Source organism: Ranitomeya imitator, chromosome 2 (genome assembly GCF_032444005.1).
Source record: "Ranitomeya imitator isolate aRanImi1 chromosome 2, aRanImi1.pri, whole genome shotgun sequence".
Taxonomy (NCBI): Eukaryota; Metazoa; Chordata; class Amphibia; order Anura; family Dendrobatidae; genus Ranitomeya; species Ranitomeya imitator.
The window spans coordinates 342,014,150-342,033,655 of NC_091283.1; the positions used below are offsets into that span (position 1 = coordinate 342,014,150).

The 19,506-nt window shown below is 44.1% G+C and overlaps 2 protein-coding genes across 2 annotated transcripts in view; one reads left to right on the top strand and one right to left on the bottom strand.

The window, feature by feature from the left end:
- The window catches only part of LOC138666512 (zinc finger protein 721-like), a 620,944-nt gene that overhangs the window by 341,304 nt on the left and 260,134 nt on the right, over positions 1 to 19,506 (top strand). The gene's annotated exons all lie outside the window — the stretch shown is intronic.
- The window catches only part of LOC138663689 (zinc finger protein 773-like), a 33,574-nt gene continuing 26,860 nt past the window's right edge, over positions 12,793 to 19,506 (bottom strand). The window contains exons 2-7 of the mRNA XM_069749985.1: positions 19,208 to 19,358; positions 18,899 to 19,078; positions 18,692 to 18,815; positions 18,493 to 18,611; positions 18,207 to 18,294; positions 12,793 to 14,399 (exon numbers count right to left, since the gene is read on the bottom strand). Coding sequence (XP_069606086.1) covers positions 13,483 to 14,399; positions 18,207 to 18,294; positions 18,493 to 18,611; positions 18,692 to 18,815; positions 18,899 to 19,078; positions 19,208 to 19,285 — 1,506 coding nt within the window. The 5' untranslated portion in view covers positions 19,286 to 19,358 and the 3' untranslated portion in view covers positions 12,793 to 13,482. The remainder of the gene's footprint in view (positions 14,400 to 18,206; positions 18,295 to 18,492; positions 18,612 to 18,691; positions 18,816 to 18,898; positions 19,079 to 19,207; positions 19,359 to 19,506) is intronic.

The following is a 19,506-nucleotide window of genomic DNA, read 5'->3' on the forward strand; positions in this document are numbered from 1 at the left end:
TTCTGCAAGTGGGGACCACAGACCACATCTCAGTACCAATGCTTTCTGGCTGATGTTTTGGTCACATTTGAATGTTGGTTGTGCTTTCACAGTCGTGGTAGCATGAGATGGACTCTACAACCCCACAAGTGGCTCAAGTAGTGCAGCTCATCCAGGATGGCACATCAATGCAAGCTGTGGCAAGGTTTGCTGTGTCTGTCAGCATAGTGTCCAGAGGCTGGAGGCGCTACCAGGAGACAGGCCAGTACACTAGGAGACATGGAGGGGGCCGTAGGAGGGCAACAACCCAGCAGCAGGACCGCTACCTTAGCCTTTGTGCAAGGAGGAACAGGAGGAGCACTGCCAGAGCCCTGGAAAATGACCTCCAGCAGGCCACAAATGTGCATGTGTCTGCACAAACGGTGAGAAACCAACTCCATGAGGATGGTCTGAGGGCCCAACGTCCACAGATGGGGGTTGTGCTCACAGTCCAACACCGTGCAGGACACTTGGCATTTGCCACAGAACACCAGGATTGGCAAATTCGCCACTGGTGCCCTGTGCTCTTCACAGATGAAAGCAGGTTCACACTGAGCACGTGACAAATGTGACAGAGTCTGGAGACGCCGTGGAGAGCGATCAGCTGCCTGCAACATCCGTCAGCATGGCCAGTTTGGCAGTGGGTCAGTAATGGTGTGGGGTGGCATTTCTTCGGAGGGCTGCACAGCCCTCCATGTGCTTGCCAGAGGTAGCCTGACTGCCATTAGGTAACGAGATGAGATCGTCAAACCCCTTGTGAGACCATATGCTGGTGCAGTTGGCCCTGGGTTCCTCCTAATGCAGGACAATTCCAGACCTCATGTGGCTGGAGTGTGTCAGCAGTTCCTGCAAGATGAAGGCATTGAAACTATGGACTGGCCCGCTCGTTCCCCAGACCTGAATCTGATTGAACACATCTGGGACATCATGTCTTGCACCATCCACCAGACTGTCGCACCACAGACTGTCAAGGAGTCGGCAGATGCTTTAGTCCAGGTCTGGGAGGAGATCCCTCAGGAGACCATCCGCCGCAGGAGCATGCCCAGGCATTGTAGGGAGATCATACAGGCACGTGGAGGCCACACACTACTGAGCATCCTTTCCTTGTCTTGAGGCATTTCCACTGAAGTTGGATCAGCCTGTAACTTCATTTTCCACTTTGATTTTGAGCATCATTCCAACTCCAGACCTCCGTAGGATATTAGTTGTGATTTACGTTGTTAATTTTTAGGTTTTATTGTTCTTAACACATTCCACTATGTAATGAATAAATATTTACAACTGGAATATTTCATTCAGTGATATCTAGGATGTGGGATTTTAGCATTCCCTTTATTTTTTTGAGCAGTGTATATCTCTGCCCAAACTGTGGAGCTTTAATGCATTTTAGTTGCAGTAGATTGATGGTCATTTGATAGAACAGGCCATCAAGGATTATTTCTGAAATAACTCCGGAACAGTGTCGTGGGATACTTTGTGGGATGCAATGAAAGCCTGTCTTAGGGGAGCTTTTATTCTCACAGTGAGCAGAGAAAAGTTAAAGAACAAACAGTTCGGGGAATTACTCAAATTGATGCTACAGGACACGGAACAACTTTTCGCCTCAAGTGGAGATGAAGGTTGCCCAAGATGCTTACAATTCACATGTATTAGAATTAGGTAAAGATATCATTTCAAAAACAATTTTACTTTGATGAAGGTGAAAAAGCGGGACATGTCCTAGCATTAATAGCAAATGCACAGAGGGGTGCAACATATTTCGGCACTGAGGGATGAGACTGGGGAGATGATGTAGGAAACCTCACAAATATTAAAACAATTTAAAACGTTCTATGAATCCCTGTATACATACAGGGAAACTGGGATGCAATCCCAGATGCAGGAGTTTATGCGAGGAACAGGTCTCTCTAAGATCTCAGATGAGGATAAAGGTACCGTCACACTAAGCGACGCTGCAGTGATACCGACAACGATGCCGATCGCTGCAGCGTCGCTGTTTGGTCGCTGGAGAGCTGTCACACAGACAGCTCTCCAGCGACCAACGATCCCGAAGTCCCCGGGTAACCAGGGTAAACATCGGGTTTCTAAGCGCAGGGCCGTGCTTAGTAACCCGATGTTTACCCTGGTTACCATTGTAAATGTAAAAAAACAAACAGTACATACTTACATTCTCGGTGTCTGGTCATGTCCCTCGCCTTCAGCTTCCAGCACTGACTGAGCGCTGGCTGTAAAGTACAGCGGTGACATCACCGCTGTGCTGTGCTTTACGGCTGGCCGGCGCTCACCAGTCAGTGCGGGAAGCTGAAGGCGAGGGACATGACCAGACACCGGGAATGTAAGTATGTAGTGTTTGTTTTTTTACATTTACAACGGTAACCAGGGTAAACATCGGGTTACTAAGCGCGGCCCTGCGCTTAGTAACCCGATATTTACCCTGGTTACCAGTGAAGACAACGCTGAATCGGCGTCACACACGCCGATTCAGCGATGTCAGCGGGAGATCCAGCGACAAAATAAAGTGCTGGACTTTCCCCAGCGACCAACGATCTCCCAGCAGGGGCCTGATCGTTGGTCGCTGTCACACATAACGATTTTGTTAACGATATCGTTGCTACGTCACAAAAAGCAACGATATCGTTTACGATATCGTTATGTGTGACGGTACATTAAGACATTCTTGGATAAGCCAATCACGTTGGAGGGGGCGGTGGCAAATAATAAATCCCCGGGCTCTGATGGAATCCCCATTGAATTGTATGAAAAAAAATGGGGGGGTGCTGTTACCTAAACGCTTAAATATGTTTCAGGAAACCATTAAATCAAATTCATTACCTAAATCCATTCAAGAAGCCATTATAGTAGTGATACCTAAACAAGACAAGGATCCCCTACAACCAGATTCGTATAGGCCCATTTCCCTTCTCAATACGGATGTAAAGATAATAGCTAAGGTTCTGGCCTATAGACTTACCAGGGTTATTTCTTCTTTTGTTTATCGAGATCAGTCCCGGTTTATACCAGAAAGGTCGGTGGCAACTAACATAAGACGTCTATATTTGAATCTGCAGATGCGGGTTGATAACTCAGGAGATAATAGTCATTTGCTCCTTAGACGCCGCCAAAGCTTTTGACAGCATGGAGTGGGGATTCCTGTGGTCAGTTTTACAAGAATTTGGATTGAGGGCGGAATTTATAAATTCTATAAAAATTTTATATACCAATCCTACAGCCAGCATAAGGGTGAATGAAGCACTGGCAATGGGGAGAGGTACTAGACAAGGTTGTCCCTTGTCACCTTTGCTTTTCGCATTGGTGGTTGAGCCCCTGGTGATTCTGCTATGGAAACATTCTGGGATAGACGGGTTGAGAAGAAGGGGGTTGGAAGATAAAATTGCACTTTACGCAGATGACATTTTACTATTTCTAGCTAAGGCGTCTAAGTCTCTGCCGACAGCAATGGATCTTTTGACACCTACTCTGGGCTGGTGACTAACTGGTCTAAATTGGTCCTGATGCCATTAGAAGAGGAGGGGGGGGGGGTCAGGTTGACAATCCACGTAGCTCTGGACTGCAACAGGTATCAATATTTAAATATTTGGGAGTGATGATCTCACCTAGGCCGCTAGATTATGAAAAACTAAATTTAGCCCCAATCCTCACTAAGTTTACACGGAAAAGGAATGCATAGTCTAAACTTCCTTTATCAGTTGTGGGGAGAGACAATTTAATTAAAATGATATTGATGCCCCAGCTGCAGTGTTTCCTTCACAATTCACCGATAGGTATCCCTTTTAGGTTCTTTCGGGCTATTGGCGTTTAGATCTCTGCTTTGGAGGGGTGGTACGACTCGTATTAAATTGGAAACTCTGCAGCGAGACAAATCAGACCAAGGGTTAGTGGTTCCTAACCCGTGGGTCTATTTCTTGGCAGCCCAGGCTCAATATTTTAGAGGATGGGAGGATACAGGTAAAAATTTGTTAAAGGATCTCTTGTAGTGAGGCCGTAAATAGACAATCTTTATATGAAGCACTAGAGGGTAACAAATTCAAATCTTCTCCAAAAAAAACTTCCCACATTATTGTTAATGCATAACATATGGTGGAAAATACGATATCTGCAACAAATAGAGAGTTGCTCACAATTTACATCAATATGGAACACCCCATGGTTAGTTAATCTGAGAAGTTTGGTGCGTTTTAGGAAGTGGAGGGAGAGGGAGGTGGGCGGGGTATCGCAGCTGCTATTAGATAATGTACTCAAAGTGTCACAATCCATGTTTGGATCTGTGGCAGATCTGGTTTCCCTCTGATTTAAACCTTTTTCCCTTTCTGGTCATTGGGGGTTAATGCAGTCCCCCCCCCCCCCCCCCCGGTGGCCGCTGGTGTTATTGCATTGCTGCTGGGTCAGCTGACGTTTGTGACCACTCCCACCATTCTTATAAGGTTACCTGGTGCATCAGCTGACTGTTGGTTATACAGGTCCCTTTAGGAGACCAACCTCGCAGTAGCAGCTCCCTGGTGTCAGCCTAGTCTGGTGTTTGGAGCTCAGTTGCTGAACTATCTGTATTGTGGAGTCTGCAGTGGTGTGCACAAGCTAAGTTCTGAGTTTTGTTACTTTGTAGTTTGTGCATTCACCTTTTGGTATCATGTTCCCTTCACTCTCATATTGTTTATTCCTGTTTATTTGCTTTGTGGTGCTGTTTACACTGTTCACCTCCTGGGGTGAGGGTTGGGGTTCAGTTCAGGATTTAACAGGAGACAGGGACAGGTCGGTGACTTGGGTCTCCCTACCTTCAAGGGTACCCCCAAATTAAGGAAAGACAGGGCTTCTCCTAGCCTGAGGGGCAGTTCAGGGGCCCAGATTCCTAATCTCCTGTCTTCCTATTTTTGCCTCGTGACACAAATCTTATGCACAATTACAGGAGGAGTTTGATCTCAATCCAAAAGACTTTTATAAATACCTCCAGCTACGTCATGCGTTCAATGCGGACTTTATGGAGAGTGGTTTGAAAGTATATGTACCAAATACTGTTATACAGTTAATTAATAGATCAAATAGTTCATCTGGGATAATATCGCGGCTATATAGATCTTTATTAACATTAGTGCTAAGCAAACACCCAATTCATAGTAAAGAGAGATGGGAGGCAGAGATCGACACAATAGAAGAAGGTCAATGGATAGAGATATTGGAAAGGGCACCAACTCTCTCTTAGGTTGTCCATCTAGCTAATCGTTATTCGGACGCGTCCGCTCTTCGCCAGTCGTTACACTGGCTGCCCATTCATTACAGGATACAATTGAAAGTACTTGTTCTCACCCACAAAGCTCTCCACAGTGCAGCACCCCCTTACATCTCCTCCCTCATTTCAGTCTATCAGCCTAAACGACCGCTGTGCTCTGCAAATGACTTTCGACTAACCTCTGCACTAATCCGTACCTCCCACTCCTGACTCCAAGACTTCTTCCGTGCGTGACCAATCCTCTGGAATGCTCTACCCCAAGATATTAGGACCATCCACAATTTGCATAGTTTTAGGCGCTCACTCAAAACACATTTGTTCAGAGCGGCCTACCACATTAACTAATCAAAGTCATTTTATGTTTGTGTGTGTGTAGCCCATTCACTATCTCCATCTTTCCCCCACCGGCTGAAGATGGCTGGACCATCATTGTAAATACATCATTGTAAATACACACCTGTACTTTGTATCTCCCCCACCTCATTGTAGATTGTAGGCTCTCACGAGCAGGGTCGTCTCATTGTGCTTTAATTATTGTATTGTTAACGTTGTTACTTATGACTGTTGTGTTTGATACTGTTAAACTGTAAAGCACAGCGGAATATGTTGGCGCTATATAAATAAAGATTATTATTATTATTAGTGAAGCGCATAGACTTTCTCAACTTTATCTAATACATAAATTCCAGTGTTCTATACACCTTATGTGTACTATTGGGGCCAGAGCAGATGCATGCTGTCCTAGGTGTGGAGTGGAGTCGGCTACTCTACTTCATATGATGTGGTCATGTCCTAAATTGTAGAGATACTGGAGGAAAGTACTAGGACTAGTTAGACGAGTGTTTAAGGTGGTATTGTAAATTATGTCCTTAGTTTGTGTGCTGGGGTATGTGGAAGATCTACAGACAACTGAGTACGAATGTCTTATTTAGCAAGGAAACTAAAAGCGCAACACTGGTTGGATACTTACAACCCAACAAAAAAGGAATATATCAACAAAATAAGCTGGTTTATAAGTTTGGAAAAAATTGTGTACAAAAAAAAGAGGCAATATTAATAAATTTGAACAGCTTTGGGCTGCCTGGATGGATGAACCAGGGCTCCCACCGATGAAATTAGTAACATATAGATTGGGCTTGATTTAATAAAGAGGATTTCGAGAGATATGATCCCTGTTTATCCCATGAGCAATAATAATGATTGCATGGCTAGAAGCTCCAAAAGGAGTTGTTTTCTTTCTAGGCATTACAGCAGTGGTGATTACTATATGTGTTGTCCCTTTTTTTTCCTTCTTCTTTGTTTGTAGGATGAGAATTTTTGTTTTAAATTTAATTTTATCTTTCCCTTTCCATTTCCCATTCCTCTACTTCCCAGTTTTTCTTAATTTTCTGTGTTAACACAAAGCAGGTAGTATTTTCGTGTAAAAATTGTTGGAAAACTTCAATAAAGATACTTTAAAAAAAAAAAAAAAGAAGAAGAAATGTAGTATAGAATTTTGATGTGCTGTGTCTCTTTCCTCATGTGCAGGCATTGCAGGACTTTAGGTACCTTGGTTATATTCACTGATAAAGTCAGAGTTAGCTACTTGCTAGTGGTCGTAACCATGGATACCTAAGGTCCTGCAATGTCTGCACATGAGGAAAGAGACAGTGAATTAAAAAAAAAAAAACGAACAACAACTTTCTAATTGGAGGCATTTGCTAATATTATTATTATACCCAGGGCAGTATTTGCCACTAGGCACTTGAGGGCACGTGCCTAGGGCGGGGACAATGCAGGGGGTGGCACCTGAGCAAGTTTAACCCCTTCATGACCTTGGGATTTTTCATTTTTCCGTGTTCGTTCGCCATAACTTTTTTATTTTTCTGTCAATTTGGCCATGTGAGGGCTTATTTTTTGCGGGACGAGTTGTACTTTGGAACGACATCATTGGTTTTAGCATGTCGTGTACTAGAAAACGGGAAAAAAATTCCAAGTGCGGTGAAATTGCAAAAAAAGTGCAGTCCCACACTTGTTTTTTGTTTGGCTTTTTGCTAGGTTCACTAAATGCTAAAACTGACCTGACATTATGATTCTCCAGGTCAGTACGAGTTCATAGACACCTAACATGACTAGGTTATTTTTTACCTAAGTGGTGAAAAAAAATTCCAAACTTTGCTTAAAAAAAATAAATAAAATTGCGCCATTTTCCGATACTCGTAGCATCTCTATTTTTCATGATCTGGGGTCGGTTGAGGGCTTATTTTTTGCGTGCTGAGATGACGTTTTTAATGATAGCATTTTGGTGCAGATATGTTCTTTTGATCGCCCATTATTGCATTTTAATGCAATGTCGCGGCGACCAAAAAAACGTAATTCTGGTGTTTCGAATTTTTTTCAAATTTTTTTCTTTAGCGATCAGGTTAATGCTTTTTTTAATTGATAGATCGGGCGATTCTGAACGCGGCGATACCAAATATGTGTAGATTTGATTTTTTTTTTATTGATTTATTTTGATTGGGGCAAAAGGGGGGTGATTTAAACTTTTATATATTTTTTATTTTTTTCACATTTTTTTTACTTTTTTTTTTTTTACTTTTGCCATGCTTCAATAGCCTCCATGGGAGGCTAGAAGCAGGCACAGCACAATCGCCTTTGCTACATAGCAGCGATCTGCTGTTCGCTGCTATGTAGCAGAAAATCAGGTGTGCTGTGAGCTCCGACCACAGGGTGGCGCTCACAGCTGCTGGGGATCAGTAACCATAGAGGTCCCAAGGACCTCTATGGTTACAATACTGAAGCATCGCCGACCTCCGATCATGTGACGGGGGTCGGCGATGCCGTCATTTCCGGCTGCCCGGCCTGATGCGGTAGTTAAATGCCGCTGTCTGCGTTTGACAGCGTCATTTAACTAGTTAATAGGCGCGGGCAGATCGCGATTCTGCCCGTGCCTATTACGGGCACATGTCAGCTGTTCAAAACAGCTGACATGTCCCGGCTTTGATGCGGGCTCACCGCCGGAGCCCACATCAAAGCGGGGCTTCTGACCTCGGACTTACTATCCCGTCCAAGGTCAGAAAGGGGTTAAAAAAAATGCTGTGGGGGGAGGGGGTCTCGGGCGCAGGGCCGCCATCAGGGCATTGCTGCCCTGACTACTGTATGGGGCAGAAATGGGTGCTGTACCTTTAAGCAGCAGCAGGCCAAAGTGCATCATGGTCCTGACGCCGGTCATGTGACACGCTGCGCGCTCTTCTTAATGTAGGAGGAGCACTAAAGCTGACTGCATAGAAGCAGGTAATGTTTGTGGGAGAAGATACTGAAGTCGGCGGTGAGCAGGGAGAGGAGGCGGGCAGTGTGTGAGGACTCAGAGGAAGCTGCAGAGAGGAGTGAGGTGAGAGAGGAGACGGGAGTCTGCTGATGTGAGTGAGTGAGGAGAGGGGAGGCTGCTAAGGGGAGGAGACGAGAGGCTGGTAAGGAGAGGAGATGAGAGGCTGGAAAGGAGATGAGAGGCTGGAAAGGAGAGGAGAGGCTGGAAAGGAGAGATGAGAGGCTGGTAAGGAGAGGAGATGAGAGGCTGGTAAGGAGAGGAGATGAGAGGCTGATAAGGAGAGGAGAGGCTGATAAGGAGAGGATATGAGAGGCTGGTAAGGAGAGGAGATGAGAGGCTGGTAAGGAGAGGAGATGAGAGGCTGGTAAGGAGAGGAGAGGCTAGAAAGGAGATGAGAGGCTGGAAAGGAGATGAGAGGCTGGAAAGGAGAGGAGAGGCTGGTAAGGAGAGATGAGAGGCTGGAAAGGAGAGGAGATGAGAAGCTGGTAAGGAGAGGAGAGGCTGGTAAGGAGAGGAGAGGCTGATAAGGAGAGGAGATGAGAGGCTGGTAAGGAGAGGAGATGAGAGGCTGATAAGGAGAGGAGATGAGAGGCTGGTAAGGAGAGGAGATGAGAGGCTGGTAAGGAGATGAGAGGCTGGTAAGGAGATGAGAGGCTGGAAAGGAGATGAGAGGCTGGAAAGGAGATGAGAGGCTGGAAAGGAGATGAGAGGCTGGTAAGGAGAGGAGAGGCTGGAAAGGAGAGGAGATGAGAGGCTGGTAAGGAGAAGAGAGGCTGGTAAGGAGAGGAGAGGCTGATAAGGAGAGGAGATGAGAGGCTCGTAAGGAGAGGAGAGGCTGTAAGGAGAGGAGATGAGAGGCTGGTAAGGAGAGGAGATGAGAGGCTGGTAAGGAGATGAGAGGCTGGAAAGGAGAGGAGAGGCTGGTAAGGAGAGATGAGAGGCTGGAAAGGAGAGGAGATGGGAGGCTGGTAAGGAGAGGAGAGGCTGGTAAGGAGAGGAGAGGCTGGTAAGGAGATGAGAGGCTGGTAAGGAGAGGAGATGAGAGGCTGGTAAGGAGAGGAGATGAGAGGCTGGTAAGGAGAGGAGATGAGAGGCTGGCAAGGAGATGAGAGGCTGGTAAGGAGAGGAGATGAGAGGCTGGAAAGGAGATGAGAGGCTGGAGAGGAGATGGGAGGCTGGAAAGGAGAGGAGATGAGATGCTGGTGAGGGGAGGCTGCTGAGAGGAGATAAGAGGCTGGTGAGGGGAGGCTGCTGAGGAGAGGAGATGAGAGGCTGGTGAGGGGAAGCTGCTGAGGAGAGGAGATGAGAGGATGGTGAGGGGAAGCTGCTGAGGAGAGGAGATGAGAGGCTGGTGAGGGGAGGCTGCTGAGGAGAGGAGATGAGAGGATGGTGAGGGGAGGCTTCTGTGGAGAGGAGATGAGAGGCTGGTGAGGGGAGGCTGCTGAGGAGAGGAGATGAGAGGCTGGTGAGGGGATGCTGCTGAGGAGATGAGAGGCTGGTGAGGGGAGGCTGCTGAGGAGAGGGGAGGCTGCTGAGGAGAGGAGATGAGAGGCTGGTGAGGGGAGGCTGCTGAGGAGAGGAGATGAGAGGCTAGTGAGATGAGAGGCTGCTGATGTGAGTGAGGAGAGGGGAGGCTGCTAAGGGGAGGATGTGAGAGGCTGGTGAGGAGAGGGGAGGCTGCTGACGAGAGGAGATGAGAGGCTGGTCTCATGCTGTATATGGGGAGGCTGTGTGGGGCTCATGCAGTATATGGGTAGGCTGTTTGGGGCTCATGCTGTAGATAAGGGGCTGTGGGGGGTTTAAAGATATATAGGGGGTGTAAGCATACTTAATTATGCTCAATATTAAGTGATACAATTAATATTAATTAATATTGAGTAGAATTATTTTCATGCTATTGGTTCGGCCTCCACAACAGTCATGGTCTTTCATCTGGCCCCTCGGGAAAATAAATTGCCCACCCCTGATCTAGAGACATGGAGTGAGGAGCCCACAGACGATAGCAACAGATTAGTCCGTTCTCTCACTAAATTACCCATCCAGCTCTTCAAACTATTCTCTCTGAAACGTCCCAGCATTGCAGAGATAAACTTCCCTGTTTGCAGTCTGAGTTATGCTGCCCGTGGTTTTGGTAGTATGAATCGACTGACAGGTTCCCCTTAAAAACCTGTCAGCCAAACCTTGCAACCGTGGCAGAATCAACTGACCATGTACTGTGTATGAGATCCACCAGATTCTCACATGACAACTAATGGAAAGGTTTGCTAAGGCTACTTTCACATCAGCGATTTTCTCCGATCGTGGCAGATCCTGCAGTTTTTCCGTATCTGTCGCGTAACATATCACTTACAGGCCGGCAACTCTGCGTTCGGCCTCATTCATTCCCTATGGGACTTGTGGACATGTGCGGCACTTGAGGTGAGACAAAAAAAAACACTGCTAGCAGCAGTTTTTTTCCTGTTGCTGCAAGTACCGCCTTTTTCCGGATCGCAGCAAAACCACAAGTGCCGCAAGTCCCATAGGGAATGAATGAGGCCGAACACAGTGTTGCCGTAAGTGATCCGTTACGGATGCGGAAAAACTGCCGGATCTGCCGCAAATGTCAAAAATCGCTGATGTGAAAGTAGCCTAAGTCACTGCTGATAGTGTCTGCATTAGTCATACTCACCAATGGGGGAGGCAGCACGAAAAGTGCCTAGGGCAGCAGAAACTATAAAATACGGCCCTGATTATACCTAATACATTTTGGGATAGGATCTTGGGAATACCCCCTTTAAGTGCTACCTGCCTTAAATACCCACCCCCAGGTGTTACCTGTCTTAAATACCCACACCCACCATGACAGGTGCAAGGACATATCTAGCTTGTCATATCAAGCTTGGCATACATTTTAATTCTAATATATGGTATCTTCGGACTATAAAAACACAACTAACCATAAGATGTATCCAAGGTTTAGCCAGCAAAAAAAAAAAAAATCTACTAATCAAATTTTTACCTAATGGTGTAAAGTGGAGGGGTGAATATTACAAATTTCAATGCACTAGGGTAGAATATGGAAGTAATAAATCTATTGTTAGTGTTTCTCTGCACAAAGTGTTTTATTCACATATAGCTTCACAGCACAAATATTAAGGAACACTCTACAGCGTACACATATGCATACAACAGCTCTGCTACATATGCATATTTAAATACACACACATCTCTACTACATATGCATATTTACATACACACACATCTCTGCTACATATGCTCATATATATTATAACCTAATTTTGCAGTTCCTTACAGGTCATGTGATTGATTACATGACCTGAAAGGTCCCTGAGCTTGTCGGCTGGAAGGTCCTTCAGCTGCTCACTCAAGAAGTGCAGCCTCTGTGCAGGTTCTGATATCTTCCTCTCCTGTTCTGCACCAATCAGTTAGATAAGTCTGGGGCTGGAGGAAAGCGAGAGCAGTTGTCAGTGACCAGGAAGGACACTGTCTCAGTGTTCTCTGTCACAGGAAGCTGCCTCTAGTCTATAAGACGTACTCACTTATGAGCAAGATTTTGTCATTCTAAAAGTGTCTTATGGTCCAAAAAATACAGTAAGTTCTAAAAGTAATATCCCTTTCTTTTTTGCTATGACTGTCTGTTATATGTTTTTGTACAATTTTTAAATAACATTTTATCGCTGTCTGAGTTATTTTCGATGGTCAGCAAAATATACATTTTTTTCAGTGGGATTTTCTCATTCCTCATGTTTAGCTCAGTTAAAATAAAAACACTTATAAAAGCCTTCCACGCTGGTGCAATTCCAGAGATGTCAGCACTTGCGTTCCCCAGGCTTATGGGACATTGTTTTGCCATGTAAGCCTTGCACACAATCAGTGCTGGCGTCACTATCCCTGTATTTTGACAACTTGAACATTAAAGGGACACTGTCACCTGAATTTGGAGGGAACAATCTTCAGCCATGGAGGCGGGGTTTTGGGGTTTTTGATTCACCCTTTCCTTACCCGCTGGCTGCATGCTGGCTGCAATATTGGATTGAAGTTCATTCTCTGTCCTCCATAGTACACGCCTGCGCAAGGCAAGATTGCAGACTGTGCAGGCATGTACTACGGAGAACAGAGAATGAACTTCAATCCAATATTGCAGCCAGCATGCAGCCAGCGGGTAAGGAAAGGGTGAATCAAAAACCCAAAAACCCCGCCTCCATGGCTGAAGATTGTTCCCTCCAAATTCAGGTGACAGTGTCCTTTTAAGATGAAGTCAGAGAGCAGCAGTAGCACTTAGGTTCACATTGCGTTATTGGGTATCTGCTAACGGAATCCGTTTCATAGCGCCACTAACGCAATGTAACGGATCCATTTTTGGCATGCATTAGCGATGTTCCGTTATTTTGTGACGGACCTCGAACGTTGTCTGCAGCGTTTTTGGGTCCGTTCTCGCTAGCGCAGATCGGGCATTTGCGCTAGCGCGATCGCTAAACGCAATTCTTTTTGGACATTGCGTTAATGCAGTCCGTTAGCGTATGCACTAAACGGACTACACTAACGCAATGTGAACCTAACTTGTTCAATAAATCCGAAGGCAAGGACAGTAAAGCCACCGCTAATTGGGAACAGGGCTCGTGTGATTTTCAACCTCATGTGAGCCTCGGGAATGCGAGTCCCAACACCGCTGGAATGCCGCCATCACGGAGGAGAGTGTCAGTGCTTTGATTTTATCAAGGCCACACATGAGGAATGACAAAGTGTTGTACTAGTACTGAACAACAACTTTAAGAAGATACAATTTTCGGTTAAAACATTTCTAACATTCTGTACATGATAAAAAAGCTTCTTCTCCTGTATGATTTCTCTGCTGTTTATTTAGAGTTGATTTCTGTGTAAAACATTTCCCACATTAAGAACATGAAAAAGGCTTCTACCCTGTGTGAATTCTCTGGTGCTTAACAAAATTGGCTTTCTGGATAAAACATTTACCACATTCTAAACATGAAAATGGCATATGTCCCGTGTGACTGTTCAGGTGCTTAACAAAATATGATTTCTGGTTAAAACATTTCCCACAGTCTGAACATGAAAAAGGCTTCTCCCCTGTGTGAGTTCTCTGGTGCTTAACCAAATCTGATTTTTGGCTAAAACATTTCCCACATTCTGAACATAAAAAAGGTTTCTCCCCAGTGTGAGTTCGCTGATGCGTAACAAGAGTTGATTTCTCTGTAAAACATTTCCCACATTCTGTACAGTAAAATGGCTTCTCCCCTGTGTGAGTTTTTTGGTGTTTAACAAGATGCCATTTCTGTTTAAAATATTTTCCACATTCTGAACATGAAAAAGGCTTTTCCCCTGTGTGAGTTCTGTGGTGCTTAACAAAATCTGATTTTTGTCTGAAACATTTCCCACATTCTGAACAGGAAAAAGGCTTCTCCCCTGTGTGAATTCTCTGGTGCCTAACAAAATTTGATTTCTGGTTAAAACATTTTCCACAATCTGAACATGAAAATCTATTCTCTGCTGTGTGAATTTTTTGATGTTTAAGAAAAGACATATCGATGGAAAAACTGTTTTCATATTCTGAACATGAAAAGGTCTTCTTTGCTTTAGGAGCAGTTAGTTTTTTAATGCTTATTTCATTACTTTGATTTTCCTTAGCAGTTGGTAATGAATCAGAGGACAGGACCTGTTCCAAAGTATCAGATGACAGATCTTTGTGGTGAAGGGATGATGGTATATCTGGAGTAATGGCAATCATTTCAACTGTATCCTGTGGGCTCTCAATATTATCTGATTTAAAAATTGAAGATGTCTGCTGTCCCTCTGATCTCCTGGTACAGTCATCTGCTAAAAATAAAACCAATTATTATTTTTTAATTAAATATCCTCGAATTTTATATTTTTGGACATTTATACTTAAAAATGGCAAGTTACGTAAAAATATTGAATTAACAACCAAGACAATGACCTTTCACAGCCTAATTGAAAACCTCATTGGATGAACCAGCAGAGTGTGGTGTTCAACTACGTGTTTATTCTGTCCCTCAAATACGGAATAAAAAGCCACCAATGTTACGTAAATGAAAATAATACCAATAAAAACTTTATATAACAAAAAGCAAGTCCCTACTCACATCCATCATCTGTCAGTGGAAAAACAGAAGTTTCCACATTAGAGCCTAAACGCTCTTGAAATGCAACATGGTTTCCATAAACCAATCCAGCAATATCTGCTCTCCCAAAGTCAAATCTCCATCTCGCTTCTGAGCTTTGTGCAGTTTTCACTCTCCAACATCCACGGAGTTCTATTTTGCAGAAAGTGGCTGTGGAGTCAAAATAGTCACTACGACAGATTAATTCACTGCGGGTTATAATTTCTAAAACGGAGACACTTTATTGTGATTTCTACTGCTCTGGTTTTCAGCCATTTTGTCATGTTCGGGCTTTTGCAAATGGTGTATCCCATCTCCTCTGGGATTTCTCCCACGACATCTGCTTCTGTCACCAGGAGTCGCCTGGGACCTGTAGTACCATCTAGTTTTGCAATATGGATGTGTGTGTCGTCCAGCTGAAGTAATCTGCTCCCTACTGAGCCAATTGGAAAGCATCACACCTACTAAAGCTTGAAACATATTGCTGGAAGTTTCCAGATACAGCATTGCTCTCCTCTGGTTCAGTCCTCTATGTTCCACTCATGGCTTGTGTATTTGTTTCCGGTTCTGACCCCGGCCTGTTTACTGACTACTCTTGTGTCTTCTGATTTTGTATTCTCTCTGCCCTCCTGCTTCTGACCTGGCTATCTAACTATTCTTCTTCCCATCTCACGCCCACAAATCAGTAGGTAACTCTGTTGCCCAAGTTTAGGGGTCTCTGTTTTAGTCCAGATCCATGTAGAGGGTTTAAAGGGTGATGAGCAAGGTAATCCCTAGGATCTGGAAACTAGGGTAGATAGTGCTAAGCCTGTTTGTGGTAGCCATCTTTTGAGCTGTCAGGTGACCATGAACAATGCCCCCAATACATTCCACATCTTGCTAGAATAGTTTGCATACACAATAAAATAGCTAAATCACACTCCTTCCCTTCTGAACCCTGCCATGAGCTCAGATAGTAGTGTACAAACGCATACAGGATATTATCGGATTCAAGAGAAGATGGAAAATAATTAGAAAGTCCATTTGTTTCCTATTATCCTTTGTGAAGAATTCCAAAGTTATCACCACATAAAGTGACACGTCAGATTTGAAGAATGGGCCCTGATTAGAACAAAAACTGGCTGCGGGAAGTGGTTAAATCAGAGTATTTTGGGCACTAACTACTTCAGTCAATAACTGTGAATATAGACAATAACACATCTACTGAAATGATCAAACACAACAGTCGTCATCAGTAAAAAAAATGAGTGACTAGTAGTGAAACCTCTGGGATAATTAGAGTATGGAGCTCGGTGGCTCTTAGCAATCTAAACTATTGGAAGGGCCAATATTTGCTGTCAGATTACTTTCAAGAAGAAATATTACACATTTAAAGAGAACTTTTTATAATAATTCAGAGCTGAGATGTCCTAAATTTAGATCTCAGGCATTTGGAAGAGGCAATGGAGACCTTTTTTTTTTTTTTAAAGCCTACCAGGGAGACTCACAAAAGTGTGGCAGGACAATCCAACCACAATCAAACTATATACAAAATTAATTTATAAAAAAAGACTTTTTTATTCTATGTTACATCGCCAACAACAACATAAGTATTGGGGGAGAACTCCAACACTAAACCGAAGTTGCACTCATTTATGGTGGACCATTGGAGCTACTAGGAGTTCTGACCAGAAGAGTAGAGAAAGTGAAGTGCCCCCATTTCAGAGAGATTGTGCAGTAATCTGAATTCCTTAAGATTAAAAACATAATGTAATTTATGACTTGAAGTGAATCCATGAAACCAGGGCTTGAGCCATGCCAACACATCTCCTGCAGGCGCGAATAAATGTGTATTACAGCCATCAGCCACGCACAGCTTAGAGATATATCATGTCACAGGTGTAATGTTTTTTAAGTAGTTCATGACAATCCTGTTTGGAGTTAGTCAGTTTTAAAAGAAATTGAAAAGTCAGGATAAAGGGATACTCTGTTGTTATTGTCCAGAAATTCACACTTGGTTATCAGTACACATTTAATGTGGTCGATCACAAAAGCGAAGTTTGGCCATAAAGATTGGACCTGGTCTTGTAGGGACCATATGATCACATTCAGCAGCACAGAAGGGAAACAAGGTAGATTCATCCAATAAGATATCATGGATCTAGGAAGCCAACATAATATTTTTATTTAAAGTGAACCTGTCACCAGACTTGGTCGATAAGAGATACGGCCATCACCTTTTAGGGCTGATATACAGCATTCTATAATGCTGTATAAGAGTATCCAGAACAAGAAAAGTAACAGCGCACTCACCGGTGTTGAGCAAAAAGCGATTTATTCACATGAAATCATGCGGTGCAGGCACCCTCCCTGCACCGCATGATTTCATGTGAATAAATCGCTTTTTGCTCAACACCGGTGAGTGCGCTGTTACTTTTCTTGTTCTGGATACTCTTATACAAATTGTTTTTTTCATGAAGCAGCACCCAGGTGGAGCTTGTATAGCGATTACTTTTTTTCTATTGTGACTAAAGGCTTATACGGTGTGGCATTCAATACCCCTGAAGCAAAAAGGGTCTAACGTATAACGGCTGTGCGATTGCAATATTTCTGGACTGTGGACTTATAATGCTGTATATCTGCCCCCAACCAAACCTGCAAGAGAAGAAAAATTACTTTTATTATACTCACCTGCGGGGTTGTCCGGTCAGCTGGGCGTCGCTGATCTTGGTCCGGCGCCTCCCATCTTCTTACGATCCTCGTCCTCCTGCTTGCTTTGTATGGATAACGCATTCCTTTGTCATCCACACAGTCTCCCCAGCACCGAGCACAGAGCAACTTACTGCAGCGTGCATGCGCCGGGGCTCTTTGACCTTTCCAGGCACCTGCGCACTGCAGTATTTTGCTCTGCCCTCAACAGAGCAGAGAAGTACGCCTGCGCAGGAGCACGGTACCAAGGAGACGCGTCATCCACATAAAGCAAGGAGGATGGCGGCATCGCAAGAAGGAGGGTGGCACCGGTCAACGACCAACGACGCCCATCGGACCAAACCGCCCTGCTGTTGAGTATAACAAAAGATATTTTTCTTCTCTTGCAGAACACGTTGGGGGCAGATATACAGAATTATAGAATGCTGTATATCAGCCCTGAAAGGTGATGACCGTATCTCTTATCGGCCAAACCTGGTGACAGGTTCCCTTTAAGTGATTTTCTAACTTGTCAGCACATTTTACATACGCAGTCATTTGGCTTTGTAGTTTACAGATCTGGGCAGGTAAGGGTCAGCATCTTCTAATCCAGGGGGTAGATGGATCCTCCAGGTTGTAAGTTCTATAGAAAAGGGCTTTAACAATTTCACAAAGTATTTTAAACATTTTCGGATGGAGGAGAATATTGTGGTCTAGAGGCAAAATGGTGATCAAGCAATTGTGATATGGCCGTTCTACACCACCGATAACAGTCACAGACGGTGAGTGAGAAGAATCTATGACTTCTCTGCATTTAGTGGTTACTACTCACCTGGGTAGTCATATGTAAGAATCTCCACTTTACACCACTCATCACCCCTCACATATGTCTCTGTAGTAATGTGGGTCAGGTCTTCACCCTGAAACAAATATTGTAAACGTCACAGACAGATGGAGAAGTCACATCTATGATCAGCTCTAATCTTGTCATATCCACCATTCTCATTACATAAGTATAAAGCATATAACACTGGTGGATGAAACAAGACTTAACACAAGATCTTTACAGCTGTCTACACATCATAGTGGAGATCTCATGACACCTTCTCTCCATCTACCTGATGATCCAGAGGAACATTGAGATCTTCTTGCTTACAGTCCAGTGGAAGAAGTGGAAGGGGACATCTCTCTGGTGTGAGGGAACATCTCTCTGGTGTTGTCTTCTTATTAAATAGAACTTGAGGAAATGCATACAGGGACTGAATTAATTATTTACTTATAGATTATAGGCCATGTGTATTTAGTCCTGTCTATTACCTGATGATGTGAAAAGCTGGGGAACCTCCATCATGACGTCCTTGTACACATCATTGTGTCCTTCTAAATATTCCCACTCCTCCTTGGAGAAGTACATGGTGACATCCTGACACCTTATAGGAACCTGACACGTACAATGATACTGTCATCCCCACAATACATTTATAGCATTACTGTATAATGTCCCAGCATTCCCAGCAGTGTCACCTCTCCAGTCAGCAGCTCAATCATCTTGTAGGTGAGTTCTAGGATCTTCTGGTCATTGATGTCCTCATGTATCAGGGGGTGAGGTAGTGGTCCCATGATTGTGCTCAGGTGTCTTCCCCATCCCTCAGACACAGGATCCTGATAGCGCTCACTAGAGGTCTTCTTCACTACTGTGTAATCCTGGTTATGGAGAGACACATTAATAAATCTCACTACAGACATTTCCAGAGTCCTCACCTCTCCAGTTCTGTCCATCTGTTATTCTCATAGATAAGAATGATATAATGCGATGTCATCAGAATCTCTCACCTCTCCAGTAAGCTGGAATAGGATCTCTAGGGTAAGGTGTAATATTCTCTCCACAATCTTCTCACACTTCATATCCATCCTTGATGGGTAATTAAGAAAAATTATCTGAATATAGAAGATCTTCACTGAGAGGATTTGATATTGTAGAGACCTGAACAGAAAGACAATGACATGATGTAACATCTTTAAAAATTCTGTGTAATAGTATAATTACTGGAGCCAATAAGGGGAAAGTGGAAAAACTGGAACCAATTCAGAGAAGAGTTTGCAGGATGGTGAGTGGACTGCAAAATATGTCC